The sequence below is a fragment of the Ambystoma mexicanum genome, chromosome 3q (genome assembly GCF_040938575.1).
Source record: "Ambystoma mexicanum isolate Mex_15411 chromosome 3q, UKY_AmexF1_1, whole genome shotgun sequence".
Lineage (NCBI taxonomy): Eukaryota > Metazoa > Chordata > Amphibia > Caudata > Ambystomatidae > Ambystoma > Ambystoma mexicanum.
Window position 1 is genome coordinate 1,214,034,538 of NC_090926.1, and position 18,661 is coordinate 1,214,053,198.

The following is an 18,661-nucleotide window of genomic DNA, read 5'->3' on the forward strand; positions in this document are numbered from 1 at the left end:
TTAGTACAAAGAGGAAGTATCGAGTGAGTGTCATGTAGCTTGCGGGGCAAGTAGAGGTTGCCTGGATGGTTAGGGAGAGCAGAGGAAGAGGGACTTCCAGAGGGGAAGAAGTAGGGTTGTGTGGAATGTTCAGTGATTGTGTCATTGCTTGAATGATTGAGAACAGTTTCTTCATATATGTCAAGAATATGACTTTTCCCTTACTTCTTGACAGGGAAAGTATGACTTTGTTAATGACATTGCCTCGCTAAAGGAGCTGCAGACAGAGCAGGAGATACACCGGTTTAAGAATGAGAGCCTGGGCATGGCAATACTTCACCTCTCGCACATTGCCATCAAAACCCGAACATCGTTGGAAGAAGTGGCACGCAAAATCAGGTAAATTTTCTGGGAAAACCCCACCAATGTATTTCCTATTTCCCGGATTTGTCTGCCAGCTGGCTACCTAGCTCAGGGACCCGGTTTGAATTTTTAGTCTGTCGTTCTCTGACAGAGCAGAATTAGTATGCTTAAACCAGAGGGAAAGGACTGCATCCACTGTGCAGAATCAACCACTGTAGTTGAAGGGCGGGTTTGCAACTAGTATGACTTTTTCAGCAAATAGTAAACCTATCAAGTTGCCTTAAAGCTGCCGTATGGAAGCGGTAGTGGACTTACAGTGAGAACACAACCTGAACAGCTCAGCGATGAAAGTTTTTTCTTTTTTTAGTGCTTATACCTGAAGGAGTAATCTGTTAAAAACATGTGTATGTTGGTCTCTGCTAACCATGCTTTTGAATTAACACTAGTCAAAGGAATTTGGAATTTCAATATCTGTCTTGTAATACATTTCATAAACATGCTTGTGAGTGCTGAAACATTTGGACTCTGGATTAAAAGGTCCACAGCATTTTCGGTTTTGAAATTGTGGCTCTCGTGACTTTCATGCAAGGTTAATGTGGGGCATTAAAGGGATGGTCTAGTAAAAATTTTTATTTAAAAAATAGATAAGCAACATAAAAAAAAATAGCATTCTCCGTTTTAAAACTTCCTATGTAAAATTTTGAGCTATTCAAGCTCAAAATTCGCAAAAGCAAGCACATGGGCGCATCCATTTTGTGAAATGGATGCCCCGCCTGTGCTGGCTTTTGCTTTTGCGGCACTAATGAAGGAAAAGCCAGCCAGCTGTAGTAAACAAAAGCTACTGCTGGGTGGCTTTCCCTTCATTAGTGCTGTAGGCAGAGGACAGGGACCGGAGACGAGAGCAGGAAAGCTGCAGCTGAATCTCGGTAAGTGCTATTTATTTATTTTTTAAAAATAAGCACTAGCTGCTTTTTTTGTCTAAGTTTTCCGGGCTGGAGGAGCCCGGAAAACTTAGAAATAAAACTGCAGCTTTAAAAACGTTGTATTTATGTTTGCGGTCGCTTTTGAAGCGACCACAAACATAAATACAACGTTATTGTGTTGGAAAACGCTGCAGTTTTTCTTTCCAAGTTTCTCAGGCTCCTCCGGCTCGGAGGAGCCTGAGAAACTCGGAAAGAAAAACCGCAGCGTTTTCAAACACAACCGCGTGTGTTTCTGCCTGCTGTGGCTATCACAGGGGAGCACCGGAGACCCAAAGTGAAAGCCACAGCAGGCAGAAACACAACGCGGTTATGTTTACATGCCGCGTAGTGTTTCTACCTGCAGCTGATTTCCCATTTGGGGCTCTCGGGCTCCCCATGGGGAGCCCGAGAGACCCAAATGGGAAATGCTAAATGCTGCGTTGTCTGCCTAAATCTGCTTTCCCATTTGGGGCTCTCGGGAACCCCAAATGGTAAAGCAGATTCAGGCAGAAACAACGCGGTTGTGTTGGAAAAAGCTGCGGTTTTTCTTTCCGGGTTTCTCAGGCTCCTCCGAAGCGACCGCAAACATAAATACGTTTTTAAAGCTGCGGTTTTATTTCTAAGTTTTCCGGGCTCCTCAAGCCCGGAAAACTTAGAAAAAAACCCACAGCTAGTGCTTATTTTAAAAAAAAAAAATAAATAGCACTTACCGAGATTCAGCTGCAGCTTTCCTGCTCTGGTCTCCGGTCCCCGTCCTCCGCCTACAGCACTAATGAAGGGAAAGCCACCCAGCGGTAGCTTTTGTATACTACAGCTGGCTGGCTTTTCCTTCATTAGTGCCGCAAAAGCCAGCACAGGAGGGCCGCCATTTCACAAAATGGATGCGCCCATGTGCTTGCTTTTGCGAATTTTGAGCTTGAATATCTCAAAATTTTACATAGGAAGTTTTAAAACGGAGAATGCTAGTATTTTTTTTTTATGTTGCCTATCTATTTTTTAAATACATTTTTTTACTAGACCATCCCTTTAAGTGTTGTACCTTTCTTAAGCCACTCAGTGCTGATGCCAACAACATTGAGTGTGTCTCTTGGTAGTGAAGATGAAAGGTACAGTGTGCTGTGATTTTATCGACAGATATTACTTTGTTGTAAATTTATTTTTGGTATGTTATTTTCTGGTGTTAAAATATATAAGGGTATGGGGAGGGGCAGTGGGTATAGAGGGGTGGGAAAGGATAGGGGCTGGGCAAGGTAGGTGTTGCAGTGGATAGGAGAGTGGGATGGGAATGGAGAAACCCCTTGTTAAAATACAAAAGATGAAACTTACACTGAAGTAATTTACCTCAAATGTATGTTGATGAAATCACATGTAACTGTATGGTATATGATGAATCAAATGTATTTGTCTCTTCAAATCCAGTTTCATCAGGGCACACCTAAAATAAACAAAGCTTAAGAAATATTGTATTACGTTCTACAGAAAGATTTGGGTGCAGGGCAGGAATTCCGACCCTGGCACGAAGCCGTATCAAAACATGCAACAAAATAGTGTCCAAACTTTAGAAATTCCCGTTCCCTGCACATCACAAATGCTGAACAACAGCCAAATGAGTTAATAAAATAAATATGTAAAAAATTACAAACACCAAAACATGTTTAGCCTATACAACAAACTTATGAGCTTCGTTTGCAATGGTGACATTCTTTCAAGGCAAGTCCTTCATACTCTGTGTTTTGGGGTGCTGTACCTCTTTTTCAGGAGTGGACTTCTGTAGGTATACAAAAAAAAAATGAAACAAGGTCCAGATTTCATGTACGCAAGTATAAATTCATCACTCAGTTAGCCATGCACAGTCCAGAGAGAATGCCAATCCATGCTCCATCACTTCTGATGTTAAATGTATGCCGTTTATTTAATGCGTGTTATATCATGTCTACACCGTGAATATGTGTGTCATTTGCCTGCCTATATTAAGCACCTGTGATAATTCTAAGGTGAATGTTCCACACAATTCCATGTGACATGAGGTCGTTTCTACCTTATCTTACTCAAAGCGATGAAAAGATGTGCTGTATTCCTAAATATCGAGCAAGTACACAGTAATTTGGTTACTTTATTTATTTGGTGAGTCCCAACATATAGCTTGACGAGCCAAATAAATCAATTGTACCCGTTTAATCGGAATAGATTCCTGGTCCATATTTAAAATTGCTTTGTGAGACCTAGGCTTTTTTTCCCTTATACAGGACTGGCAGACTTAGGTGTGTTTTCTCCGGTATTTAAAAAATTGCATTGTGAAAGTAGTGCCATTCTGCGGTTCTGACTTCCTAGCAAAGCATTCTTCTAGCAAACTTCTACCATTGTCTGAGCGCCTGTTGTCTTGTCCAATTGTCTGCTATTGTCTTGTCTCGGTCTAGTCTGCGTGCGCCCCCTGACCCCCTGCGTCCTTCGCTAGTGTTATCCCTGCCAATACACCCGCCCCCGCCCAACTACTTCTCCCCTTCCTCTTCTCTCCCCTGGTAGGAAGAAGTTTAAAAGGACATCCTGGTCTCCAACCCAAGCATCCCTATTGCTGGCACCTATACCAGTGCCTCCTCCAAGGAAACTCTCACCGACATCCTCTGTGTCGATCCCTTGCCAGACCTATGGGCTCTTCTTATTGTCTCTGTGCTTTCTCCTCTCTCTTCTTCTCCCATTAATGGTGGTACCTTCCTGGCCAACATCTACTCTTCTAAGGTCATCATAAATGTTTACCTGAATGGTACCGTCTTGGTCCAAGGCCTTAAGGCCAACCTTCTCCTCTTTGATAGACGCTTCCCACGCCTCATCAATTTCCTTCCTTCTCCTGCTGTCCCCTCTTCCCTCCACGGCTTCCTTGCCTCCCCCTGTTGTCGTCTCCTTTTTTAAAAAAAAATATATTTTATTTTTTTGTTGGCAGAGGCATACAACAAAGACATACATCAGAGCAAACACTTCATTCAATGTACATGTGAAATATTACAGTACCTTCAAAAGCAACATTATAACTGGTGTGGTTGCAAACAAAGTCGTGATGTACCACCACATATAGATACTTCATTGTGGAACCAGAGAAGAGCTGTTGAATGCCGTCCATATGTTCTTGGGGCGCAAGTGAGTAGGGAGCATATCAAGGTACTCTCCCTCGCAATTTCGGGACCAGGTAAGCAAGTTTAACAACTTCTGAAATGTAGGGGGGGGGAGGACTCTTCCAGTTTTGAAGTATGCATTTCTTGGCCACTATGCAACTTATATTTAGAAATGTGGCCGTACGCTTAGTATCATCGGTTTTTCACACCCCAAACAGTGCACCCAGCGGGCCAGGGTCAATAACCGTGTCAATGATCTCCAATAATGTCCCTAGGATTCTCTCCCAGAATTCTCCCAGTTTGTGGCATGTCCAGAACATGTGCAGATGGTCCGCACTCTCTGCCCTACAGCGCGGGCAGGAGTGTGAGCCAGTGCGGGCAAATTTAGAGATCCTGTGAGGGGTGTATTACAGCCTATTCAACAATTTATATTGCATGGCACGGTAGCAGAAATTGAGGGAGACTCTGTTGGTGTGCAAGCACATTTTCCCCCAGAGGTGGTCAGAAACCTCAAGGCCCAGTTAGTCTTTCCACTCACTACGCGCTCTGGAGGGTCGAGTCGAGACGTTTGCCAGTAACATCTTGTATAATGAAGAGACAATGCCACGGGCGCCCCCCGAGTTAGCAATGTTTGCAATCCCTGGAGAGTCAGGGGGCTTGTTGTGGAAATCGGGCCATGCGGCGTGGAAGGCAGCGCGGAGCCTGTAGTATTGCAGATATTCTAGCACTGACCCGGAATGGCCCAGCCTCCATGTCAGTGGATTTATGACTTGCCCACCGGGATAAAAGTCTGTTAGTGCCTGGTAGCCCAGGGTGCTCCAGGGTCGTGTGTAGGCTCCAACCCGGGGAACCCCCACACAGGGAGCCACTTGTAATAGGGGTGCTGTTCTGCTGTTACACTGAACAATCGGCCCCAGGCATGCACAGTGGTTCCGACTGGGTCTACGGGCGAGTCCGGTACGTACTGCCGGTGTAATATGAGTGTCATTACATTAACACCGGCTGCTGCCAGAATCTCCAGCTTGACGTGCGGGTGGGAAGGGGAGCCAGGATACCAATGAGAGGCGTATTGAGTCTGTGCCACCAACCAATACAGCATCAGGTCAGGGGCGGTAAATCCCCCTCTTTCATATGGGAGGGACATATGTGTCCATTTCATGCATAACGCGCCGGAGTACCACAGGAACTGCGTGCACAGTTTATGTAGTCTCGTAAAGTACTGTCCCCCTGGCCAGATGGGTATGTTACCAAATATGTACAAGAACTTGGGAAGCAACACCATCTTGATAAGTGAAAGCTTCCCAGCGAGTGACAATGGGAGAGAGCGTCAACGTGCCATTTTGGATTCGGCAAGCTGCATTATGGCCAGGTAGATGTAGGCCAGCAGGGTGTCTTCAGTGAGGGACACCTGGACCCCCAGGTACCTGATCCCGCCAGGTGACCAGCAGAGTGGGTATTCAGTGGCCGGTTGTTGGGTGAAGCTAGTGAGTGGGAAGACCTCAGATTTGGAGTAATTAATTGTAAATCTTGAGTGGGTGCCTATGCGTGTGATATCTCGTAGTATTGGATCTAGATGGATGGCGGGGTCCCTAATTTCTGATGTTTTTTAATCTGCTTAGAATCACATGCTGTGCATAGGTCCGACATCCAGTGGTCACTGCGGAGTGTTGCATTTTGTTTTTCGTAGTCGAAAAGGGGACGTCGGCAAGGTGTGTCTGTAACACTATCCCTATAGTGACGTGCGTTTTACCCACAATCCCTCATGCGTCGAGGTCCCTCAGATTGTTTTTTTCCGCCCAGCTACTGGTCGCCTTTATGCAGAGCTCCTTGAGAGACATTGCCAAATAGTTTCTTCGACCTTTGGTCGTTTGTTATTAATATCAATAACGTAGATCCCTCCCTCGACGCAGAGCTGTTTCTCCGCCGAGCAAGATCTTCGACGGAAGGACGAGCGGAGGGGATCCTTCGGCGCCGCCGAACACGTGGCCTGGCCCAGCCGGCCATACACAGTAGGGAGAGTGGGGTTGTGTGGTCTTTCTTTCTCTTTAAGAATGCCTTTCTCTTTCCCCTCCCTCTCTTTCGAGGTCGTAGTCACACTTCTTGCCCTCAGCTATGGAGAGGACGCCATTTAGGTTTTTCCCGCTTTGCAAGGGTAAATATACCTGGAAGGATAAGCACAAACAGTGCAACCGTTGCTTACCCCTCGATCACCAGGAGGACGGCTGTGCGGCCTGTAAATGACTAAAGCCCAAAACTCTAAAAGACCGCAGGGTCAAAAGGTGGGCGGCCTACGCCATGTCTAGGCCTGACTCCTCGCCCGCTGCCGCCGAATGTGACGAGGACAGTGACTACACGGCCCCCGTAACGGAGGTTGTAGACCTCTCAAAGGAGCGTTCACGCTCCTCGTCGTCCGTCCCCGGCCCCGACAAGCCCGGCTCATGCCCAGCTTATGGGGATGAACACCCCGGCTACAAGGACGCACACGGAAAAACACCAAAGCACACACCCCCCGGCACGCATTCGTCGAAGGCAGCCATAGCGCCAACGGGGGCGCCGGGCCCACCAGCGTCTTCTGCCGACCGTAAGGGTCGTCCGCGACAGGCGACTGGGCATTCTAAAGATAAGGGCGCTAACACCAAAACCTCCGGCGACGCGCATCGTAAGAGCGCTCACATTGCCAGCAAGGACTCGACGTTACATAGCGCGACGGCGACCGATCCCACGGAAGAGAGAATGATCGCCGAAAGCCTCACGCGCATATCATCTAAGGACGGCCAGAGACGTACGGCGAGTGAGACGCCGAAAACCGCGCACGAGGCCAAAGATACGCCGAAAGCGCCGGAAAACAGATCAGGCCAGTTCCCGCCTCCGACGGAAGGCCCTAGCCAGCGAGAAGGCTTCTCAGAAGGCAAAGGCTCACTTTCTTCGACGTTATGGGACAGAACCAGACTACAGGAGGAAGAAACTCCCTTTTCATTCACAGACCGTCCTGGCCGACCTCAGTGGACCTTTGAAAGGTTCCAGACCTGTATGGATAAACTAGACAGGTTCATGTACATCCCAGAAGACAGGGCACCCAAGAGACCAAGGGAGGCACCCCTGGAGAGTCCAAGGGCTAAATACCAGAAGTTTTATAACCCCATACAGGAGGACATATACTCTTACGACCTCACTGAGGAAGACACCCTCTTCCAGGAGGAAGATGAGTTCTCCTATGTTGAAGACCAACAAGAAGAGGAAGGTTTTCACGAGGACACTAACTTAGGTGAGGAGGGATTCCAGGAGGACACAGGCAAGGGCGACCCAAATCCCTGGCAGTCACCAGCTAGGTCTACAGACACAGGCAGTAGCAGTATAGTCATCAGGTATACTGAAACTACACCAGTCAGGAACCCTTCGCCTGTTGATGATCAACCCACCTTCAATGCACTGCTGAAGAAGGCAGCAGCACATTTTGAACTTGAAACTGGGGAGGTCACCCCAGACACCGATTTTTGTGGAGAGGATTATCAAAGAAAAACCCCCCACTAGCCAAACTATCCCCATCCTCGCCTCAATTAAGAGACGTATTACCCCTTCTCTATCCACTCCTGCACTGGTGAGAGGGGTCAATCCGAGGATTGAGAAACTATTCTCTCCCTCTCAATCAGACCCATTATATATTAAGGGTCACTCAATCCCAGACTCCCTGGTCGTGACCAACACCAGGAAAAGGGCCGGAGTCCCACTATCTACCAGCGAGGCACCCCCAGATAAAGAGGGGAAGAAGCTTTATGCCCTAGCCAAGAGAATCACCACCTCTGCAGCATTCTCTACCAGAATTGGCAATAATAACACACTATTGGCAAGCTACGCTGATGCTCACTGGGAAAAGCTTAAACAGGACATTGAAGAAGCTCCCGAACCCCTAAGAACTCGTTTGCTGGCTACAGTTAACGAGGGCTCTCTGGTCAACCAAAGCATCGTCAAGAATACCCTCGATGCAGCAGAAACGGCTGGCCGCACTTTGGTACAAGGAATTTTGCTGAAGCGTCACGTCTGGCTTCGCAATTCCGGGTTTAAGGCAGAAACACAAGCGTCCCTTATTAATAAGCCCATAGAGTAGTCCAACCTCTTTGGGAAAGCAGTTGATGACGCGCTGTAGAACGCGAAGAAAGTATTTGACACAATAAAGACCTTAGACCAAATTTCAAAACCCCCTAACAGGCGGGGATTTGGTAATAAGCGCTTTTTTGTGGCCAACGTCAGCAAAAAAACCAACAACAGTATTCTGCCAACAACTACCAAGGAAATAGTGGCCAGTACAATCAGAGGGGTCAACGCCGTGGCAAAGGGAGAGGCCGGGGTTCCACCCCCAGAGGCTCCCAAGCCACTAACACCACCAAGTGACGCAAAGATTCGCGTCCCCTCCCATGCAACGCCGATCGGGGGCCGGTTAACATCCTTACTTCCAGCATGGGAGGGAATAACATCAGAACGCTGGGTGCTTTCCACCGTAGCCCGCGGCTACTGTATAGAGTTCAACAGTTCCCCAACATACAGACCCCCGAGGGGACGCCGCATGACACCAGAACACCTCGCCATCCTTCTCCAAGAAGTGGACCAACTGCTGGAAAAAGGAGCCATAGAGGTCGTGCCTCTTTCTCAGGTAACGGAAGGTATTTATTCAGTGTACTTCCTTGTACCCAAAAAGGATCTAACCATGCGCCCTGTATTAGATCTGCGCGCAGCGAACAAGTTTGTCAAATCCCAAAAGTTTCGTATGGTGACCTTACAGGAGGTGATCCCACTGCTATCACAGGGAGATTACATGGCGACACTGAACATGAAAGATGCATACTTTCATATTTTAATGTTGCCAGCGCACAGAAAATAACTCAGGTTCATGATAGAGGGAAAACACTATCAGTTCAGAGTGCTACCCTTCGGCATAGAATCTGCTCCAAGGGTATTCACGAAGGTACTGGCAGTGGGAGCGGCCCACCTGCGCAGGTTATCCATCCCAGTATACCCTTACCTCGACGACTGGCTCATAACAGGGCACTCTTACGAGACATGCTTCTCAAACACCCAAAAGACTGTAGACCTTTTGTTCCAGCTGGGCTTCTCCATCAACGAGAAGAAGTCCAGCTTAGACTCCAAGTCAAACAATTCCTGGGGGCTCTAATTCGAACAAAGGACGGCCTCGTCTTCCCCGCCAACGAGAGGGTCCAATACATGCTGTTTCAGATCCCCCAATATGTGGCAGGTCAAGAGGTGACGGTGCGCAAAGCAATGCGCTTGCTAGGAATGATGGCGTTGTGTATTTATTTGGTACCTCACGCGCACCTGTGCATGCGCCCAATGCAAGAGTGGCTCAACAGCCAGTGGTGTCAGGCCAGCGGACAATGGGACGATCTAGTGGTGGTCTCGCAGGCCTTGGTGCTCTCGCTACGGTGGTGGACAAAGGAAAACCTGATAATAGGGAAACCTTTTGCCACACCCGCAGTGGAGGCCACTCTAACCACGGACGCATCCCTCACAGGATGGGGGGCTCACCTATCCCATCAGACTGCTCACGGAGTGTGGACTCCGAGCGTAGCATCCAAGCACATAAACCTACTGGAGCTACTGGCGGTGTTCAAAGCACTAAAAGCCTTCCAAGAACACCTACAAGGGAAGACAGTGATGGTTCTTACAGACAGCACCACAGCCATGTACTACATCAACAAACAGGGGGGCACACACTCTCCAGGACTGTCCAAGCTGTCCCAGAATATATGGAAGTGGGCTCTCAGACACAACATGTTCCTACTGTCACAACACGTACCAGGGGAACTCAATCTGCTAACAGACGAACTCAGCAGAGACTTCCCCCTGCCCGAAGAGTATGAATGGCGATTGCACGAAGACATCGTCTTAGACGTCTTCACGCAATGGGGATTCCCCGAAATAGACCTGTTCGCAACTCTGGAGAACTCACAATGCCAAAGTTACGCCTCCAGGTACCCCCAGAACCAGTCCAAGGGGAACGATCTGTCGATTCAATGGTCAGGGAAATTTGTTTACGATTTTCCCCCCGACTCCCCTTCTCAACAAAGTTGTGCACAAGATGCATCAGGAACAAGTTACCATGATACTAGTGGCCCTGATGTGGGCCCGGCAGCCATGGTTCGCTCACTTGATGGAGATGTCTCTATCTCCCCCAGTGAAACTTCCCTGCCCACACAACATGCAGTCACAGGACAAGGGCAGGACACTGCATCCATGCCCTCAGACCATGAATTTAGCAGCCTGGCTCCTGAGATCATAGAATTTGGACATCTACAACTCCCGCAGAGATGTATGGACATCCTCAGGGAAGCCAGAAAAACCTAATACTCGCCACTGCTTTTCTAGCAAGTGGAGAAGATTTGTCATCTGGTGTAGAGGAAAGAGCATCAACCCGGTTGACTACTCTCCCACACATATTGTTCTGTACTTGACCCATTTATTGGATTCAGGTCTAGTGTTCAATTCCATTAAAGTCCACCTGGCGGCGCTTTCCGATAGCTAACCCAGCTCCTGGATGGGACTTAAATGTGGTACTTACCAGACTCATGGGCTCGCCATTTGAACCCATGCACAAGGCAACTCTTAAGGACCTCACTCTTAAGACTGCTTTTCTAATAGTTATCACCTCCATTAGGAGAGTAAGTGAACTACAGGCTCTTTCTGTTCTAGACCCCTTCGTAATAGTTCTCAAAGATAAGGTGGTTCTACGCACACACCCAAGGTTTGCACCGAAATTCATCTGGAAATTCCATGTAAACCAGTCAATAGAACTACCTACGTTCTTTCAAAACCCTTCCAACTTGGGAGAAAAAAGTCTGCATACACTGGATGTACGCAGAGCTGTCATGTTCTACATGGAAAGAACCAGGCCACTGAGAAAGACTAATCAGTTCTTTGTCTTGGTGGCAGCAGGAAGAGAAGGAGATGCAGTCTCAAAGTCCACTATATCTAGATGGATCGTTCAATGCATCACTTTCTGTTACACTCTTGCTAAGAGAGAACTACCCTTCAAGCCAAGAGCACATTCTACTCGAGGCACTGGGGCATCCATAGCATTCATTGCAAATGTTCCCCTTGAGTCCATCTGCAAGCGGCTACCTGGAGTTCTGTGCACACCTTTACAAAACACTACTGTCTAGATGCACACTCTAGATCTAACTCCCAGGTGGGACAGGCAGTATTAAGACATCTTTTCTCTACTGTTCCTTCTCATAGCCCACCGCCAACTCCGGGTACTGCTCGCTAGTCTATGCACAGCATGTGATTCTAAGCAGATTAACAAACATCAGAAGACAATGCATTACTTACCGTAAAAGCATTTCTGATGGTTGTATCTGCTTAGATTCACATGCGCCCACCCTTCCTCCCCGCTCGGATGGAAGGAACATGGACATCTTTCTGCATCTCTCTCTTTTCTGTACTCACGTATAAAAGGCTCCCTCAGGGCAGAAAAAATACAAACGGAGGGACCTCGACGCGTGAGGTATTGTGGGTACAACGCACGTCACTATAGGGATAGTGTTACAGACACGCCTTGTCGACGTCCCCTTTTTGACTACGAAAAACAAAATTCAATACTCCGCAGTGACCACTGGATGTCGGACCTATGCACAGCTTGTGAATCTAAGCAGATACAACCATCAGAAATGCTTTTACGGTAAGTAATGCATTGTCATATAATAATACCTCATCTGCGTAGAGAGATATAATCTCGGGGGTGTCTTTCAGTCGTATTCCCTTGTGGGAGTGGCGCGTTGTAATGTGGTCCGCAATTGGCTCTATCGCCAGTGCGAAGAGAATCGGGGAGAATAGGCAACCCTGTCGGGTGCCTCTGAAGAGTGGGATCAGAGTGGACGTCAGGGAGTTGACTCGCACCCTGGCCACTGGAGAGATATATAGTAGTTTGATGTATCTGATCATATTGGGGCCAATGCCCATCGTCTCCAGCACCAGCCACATGTACTTCCAAGATACCATGTCAAATGCTATTTGAGCATCAAGTGTGACCGCAACTGCATTCAAGCCCTGATCGATTTATGCCATAACGTTGAGCAGCCACCTAATATTGTGGGAAGTGGATCTCCCTGGTATAAAACCTGCCTGATCTTCATGGACCATGTATGTCATTACCGGGAGGAATCGGTTCGCTATTACTTTGACAAAGATCTTGGTATCTAGGTTCATGAGCGAAAGGGGTCTAATATGAACCGCATTCATCGCTGGGTTTGCCGGGTTTAAGCAGCACTGTTATAACGGCTTTGCGCAAGGTGGGGGGGAGATCAGATACACGGAGTGATTCGTCCCATACCTCCAGGAACTTGGGGGCCAGTATAGCTATGTGCTCCTGGTAGAATTCGGCTGAGAGCCTGTCTGGGCCGAGTGCTTTATCTTTAGGGAGATCTGAGATAGCGCTGACTATTTCGTCCAGTAGGATTGAGGTGTCTACTTTGATCAAGGAGATCCCTCGTGTGTCGTTCACTGTGTTCGGGGGTGTTGGGAATAGAGGTTTGTGTAGAAATCAGTGAAGATGTCTAGTATCTGCTGGTCCGCCCATTGTGTAATGCCTTGTCCGTCCTTGACACAAGCAATCTGGGCCTGATCCCACTCCCCCCTTGTTAAAGATGCCAATGTTTTACCGGTTCTATCTCCCTCTCCATACCTCCTTGCAGCCTGTGGGCGGGTAAAGTATTGGAAGTCGTGGTGGCGTGTGTTAAACAACTGGAGTGCCTCGCTAATTAGGGCGAGTGTGACAGGGTCGGCCGACGTCGAACATTCCCGCTCCAGTTCCCGCAGTCTGGACTCGGAGCAACTGAGGTCTGCCCTTATTGTCTTCAGTACTCCCACCTCCATAGATATGGACATTCCTATGATATAGGCTTTGAAAGCGTCCCAGCGGACACCGATGGTAGTGGCCTGAGGGGTGTTGTGTTCAAAATAGGACTCAAAATAGGATTCAATGTCCGCTAGGATATCAGCCTTGAACACAATGTCCTGGAGTGCAGCAGATTTGAATCGCCATGTGTTATATGTCTGGGTGGGTATTCCCAATTCCACCGATAGGGTGATTGGGGCATGATCAGAGAGGGTACGGGTCAGTATTTGTGCTCCCCCAACCAATGTTCCTTCAAATTATTTTTCCCTAAGTGCGAAAATGATTAGCCTTCGTGCGCACATTATTTTCCATGTGCCCAACTGAATAACGGTGTAAGCCACTTTGTGAGCATGCGTAGTTAGTGAGATACCATCTCCGAAGAGTTTGCAAGGAAATGTTCCCTTCCCAGCCACTGCAATTCAGTGTAAAAGGATCATCTTACAACTCTTTTTCCAAACATATAGGCTTACAAATCAAATATTCTATATGTGATTATAAGGAGAGCTCATCAACCAGTCCAAGACTTCAAGATATGCCATAGTACCTACCAAAAGTCATCATGCGCAGAGAGAATAACAGGTATGCACAAAAAAGCTTTACATGCTCAAGATAAACGGCAGGTTTAGTTGTGGCTATTCATTTGTCAACACTCCTCAGAGACAATGCAGAAAGTGTTTAATGCCATTGGGAAGAAATTCACGTTTATTACAAAAAACAAGTATCGCTAATCACTGATGTGGTTGTCAGAAAATTCAGACATAATGCAATTTTTGCAAATGGAATAATTGTAACTGAAAGGAATGTGTCAGAAACATTTCCATAGGAGTTCATGTGCCACTTTAATGGAGTAATTCAAGGGCCAGGAGAAAATGCCTCTCATAATGTATGCAAGGATGATAATTGCATCAGAACAACTGCACCACAGAATATGATGATCTGAATTCCTGGGCCTCTGCGAACTATCCACATTATGTTGTTCTGTGAGTTGTGACATTTACTCAAAACCAGCCTTACAGCTAGGAGGCATGTACTATTTTTTTCTAAAAACAGGGCAATGTGCCCCATAAAAATGGGAAACCATGAACATATAGTAATCTCGCTGCTTCTACCCACAAAGTTCCACTGATCTCTTTTCTAATCAGTGACCAGCAGAGCAGTGTCATTGGTAGGAACTTGCATAATATTACTGCCCGATCTCAAGAGGAATTTTAAGGGGAAAGAATAGATTTTAATTAGCATGAAATATCTGTACTGGCAAAGCCAATTATTTTCTTACTCCCTGAAAAATCTTTTGATTCCAAGTATGGAGTAAAATCGTATCGGAGCCCTGATTGTAACCCTGACATAGGAAGTGAAATTGCAGGGCACATATTGCAGCCTATAGTTTTGCCCACCCTTGATTACCACAGCCTAGACAAAAATCAACAAGGTTTCGTCTGGCGCCCTGTTGAAGAAAATCACATATATTTGCCCTTAAAGTCAATACCAACAATGCTCACAGTTACAACGTATTGAGTACCTTCTTCTTTAACTAGGGACCCCTCTTCTGAAACTCACTTATCAGTTGAACAAGATACATGCGGATGCTAGAAGCAATAAATGCAAACTCAAGAATATATTGAAAGAAAAGTCCTCAGCAACTGAGCATATAAAGAAATAGAAGGTGCCATTTCCTAGGCTATTACTATAGTTTCCTATCCGTTAACAAACATTTCCTTCACTGTACTGTCAAAACATCTGATTTGTTTTTTGAAAGTTGCTGATTTGAGCTTCACCCCGAAGGAGTGTTCTCCTGTTCCCTTCCACTCGTTCCCCTCCCGGGCTCCTGTGCTAGCCTCCAATATTAGTTGACAGGGCTTTGTAAAAAGTGAGGGATTGTAGAAGTAAAACTCTAACTGTGATATTTGCAAACACACAATACTTTGCAAGCAAATCCAATAAAAAAGCCTCATTATGATATGCGCAGTTTAAGAAAATGTCATAATTCTGCATGTGCACAATTACTATGAAGTGCATACAAGATTGTTTGCAACATACCCCACCTTTCAATTGTTGAGTAGGTTTCGACAAGTGCTCAGTAAAACCATTTTTGTATAGGAGTGAGTTAACATATAATTTGTTAAGGTCTAGCCCCCATGGAATTCTGAAAATGTTGAAAGGTTGCAGACTGTGTGAAAGTTATCAGAAATTCTAGTTATCTGAATACTGTTGCCCTAATTTTATATATGAATAATGCCAGAGCCAGAGTCCTTACCAATTATCCCTTACAGGCTAAGTAAATGATATTGCAATGTTGCTATCCACTTATAGGGTAATGTTAGCAATGCTGAAGTAGGAGACGCTGAGCATGATATTTGCCTACTCAAAATCCTTAGAGGGCAAATTAATATTTGAGTTTTATAATGCGTTAATTTGCACGGGGAGCCATTCAAAGTGCTTGTGTGACATATGTACAAAGAATGGGAAGCATGGGAGGATGTTAAATATCCTAGTACCCTGCTTACTTAGTCAGTACTTTATATTTAATCTGGCACTCTGGTTACATAATGTGGGTAATGCTTTTGCTAAGGCACCGTGAGTTAAAGAAATTCTTGTGCTTGAATGTCATTAATATTATAACATAAACCAAGACTTGTATCCAAGTCTGGTAACCTTTTGCTGAGCTAATGTAGACAGAGTCAAGGTTGTCTGGTAATATCTAAATGTGGTCTGCGGCAGAGTTCGAATCATACGGTATAAGTGTAGTAGAGTCAAGAATAGGATCCTGGGTGGGGAGGGAAGATAATTTAGTTAATGTGTGCACGTATATCTTTTTAAGGTCAAGCTTGCATAGTAGGGAAATGTCAATAGATTACACCAGAATATCAAGGATAGTTAGTATAATTTAGCTTCATTTTGAGAGAAAGCAAATATTAGTCACCTGCTGTGGCTTGTGCCTTATTACATTTTATTTGAATAGGTGGGAATTGTCTATGTGCGCTGCTAAAAGTCTTCTGAGCGGCACCCAGAAGGAAGCTGGGTAAGCACACATGCACACAGCTTAGAGGGAACATTGCCCCAACCCTTCCCATCACTTCGCTTGACACTAGGAATAGATCGATTCTGGTGGAGCCATCGTGGACAGAGGAATAATGGGTATATTTGCGTAGTTGTGGATGTAATATCCTCCAGGCGTCTTGGATGTTAAGTGTTACGCTATGTCCCTGTTACCTACGCGCCACACCAGATAATGACCTGGGAGCAATCCCAGTTCTGTCCAGTCTTGTATCTAGTATCAAGTTCATATCCCCTCCCCAGATGATTTGGACTCCCATGTAACCCAGCAGTATAGATACCACCGTGTCCACAAAGTCAGGAGTATCCACATTGGGACCGTATCTGTTTACAAGAAGGTATTCTCTGTTTGTAATAGTGCAGTGTAATATTACATATCTACCATCAGGGTCGGTATAGTTCTTGTGTAGTATGAATTTGATGGATTTATGAATCATTGTCAACACACCTCTGGCCCGGGTAGAATAGGAGGCAGAATATCTGTTAGATCCCCATGATGGCGCCATACTCGTTGCCAGAGGACCCTTAGAGTGTGTTTCTTGTAGAAGTAGTATCTTGCATCCGTGTCTGTGAGCATAAGCCATGATTTTACGGGCCTTAGTGTGGTTACTCAGATCCTGAACATTCTAGGACATTATGGTAGTAGGCATTTCAATTGTCTAGGGCACATCCCAGCTCTGTTGTCGTAGCCTGTGTTTGCAGTTAGTGTTGCCACTCTGGGGGCAACCCAGTGTGATGTGTTGGTCTGCCTCCGCTATTTCTAATATAACTCCCCCAACCAACTCCTCCCCCCACCACCCCTTCCAGGCAGGCAGTGTTCCCATCCCCCCCTGCCTCCCCTCCCCATTGTACAAAAACTTCCCTCGGAACAGGTGTTAGCGGCTAAATCCCAACATGGATCCACCACGCTATTGGCCAAACAGGGGCTCACAACCACCAATAACCCAATGATAGTAACCATTGCAACCGCAGTGGGGCGCGCTGTTGCCGTGTGGTCGACACTTAAACAAAGCATGGGATGACAGGTACCAAAGGTGGTACAAGCGTCTAAAAGGACTAGTCGAAAACAGGGAAATAAGTGAGGTAAATACGTATGCCCCGAACCAAAACACTGCGGTATATTTTAAAACGCTGTATTGCAATCTGAGCATGTGTGTAGGGGGTGCAGTCGGCCAAGGTGTTACAAACACTTTTAAACGATTTTGGATTAGAGGATGTATGGAGGGAGCACCATCCACAGGCAAGGCAATATTCGCATTACTCTGCCCCGCAGCAGCTACACACGAGGCTGGACTATGTCTTCGCCACTCCAGAGATACTGACTGAAATCACGCAAATTGAATATAAAGCAAGAGTCCTCTCGGACCACTCGCCCCTGATCCTTCGTTGGCAATGTTGTCCCCCGAGGGCAAGAATACCGACATGGCGCTTCAGGGCAGAGGCGCTTAGAGACCCCCTCTTTAGAGAGGACATGAGGGAAGAAATTGTTAGCTATTTTGAGATGAATACGGGCAGTGTAGACTCAGCGGGCACTTTGTGGGAGGCCTTCAAAGTTGTGATTAGAGGAGTGGCCATAGCAAAATCTAAAGGATTGCAGGGATGGATCCAAGCGGAATTACAGGAAGCCGAAAGAGAATTGGAAAAGGCACTGAAGGATGGAAATAATGCCACCCAAGACAGTGACCTAATACTGATACTCCAGCAAAAGTGTACTGGGCACTGGGAAAGATTGTGTAACCTTAACTAGAAGAAGTATATAGAGAGGCAACATGCGGGAGGCGACAAACCAGGAAGGATTCTGGCATGGCTATACAAGAGTGAAACCCTGAGACCCCCGATCAGATTGATAGAGAGGTAGGATGGAGGGGAAGCAGATACCCAGGAGGGAGTGAATCAGGAGTTTGCAAAATATTACAGGCTGTTGTGTGGAGATGATGGGGAGGATAATCGCGAGATGATAGAAGAAACATTGGAGGACGTAGGATTGCCGTAGATTAGTGCAGAGGAAAGAGAGGAGATGGATGCACCGATTACATTGGAGTAGCTGGGAGAGATGGTAAGGCAGTTGCCGACTAGTAAGACCACGGGGGCTGATGGACTACCGAGCGAGTTTTATAAAGCATTTAAAGATGAGGTACTCCCCCTGCTGTTGGACATGCTAAATGAGACGCATGAACGAGGCAGACTGCCAGAGTCACTGAGAGAAGCGATCATAATACCGCTCCTCAAACCTAATAAGCCAGGGCATAGCTGCAGTTCTTATAGACCCCTGTCGATGTTGAATCAAGATA

The 18,661-nt window shown here is 46.6% G+C and overlaps 1 protein-coding gene across 2 annotated transcripts in view; it reads left to right on the plus strand.

The window, feature by feature from the left end:
• TYK2 (tyrosine kinase 2) overlaps positions 1 to 18,661 on the plus strand; it is a 1,212,497-nt gene that overhangs the window by 543,097 nt on the left and 650,739 nt on the right. For both annotated transcript variants that reach the window (XM_069604089.1, XM_069604090.1), the window contains exon 5: positions 215 to 378. In XM_069604089.1, the coding sequence (XP_069460190.1) occupies positions 215 to 378 (164 nt within the window). The remainder of the gene's footprint in view (positions 1 to 214; positions 379 to 18,661) is intronic.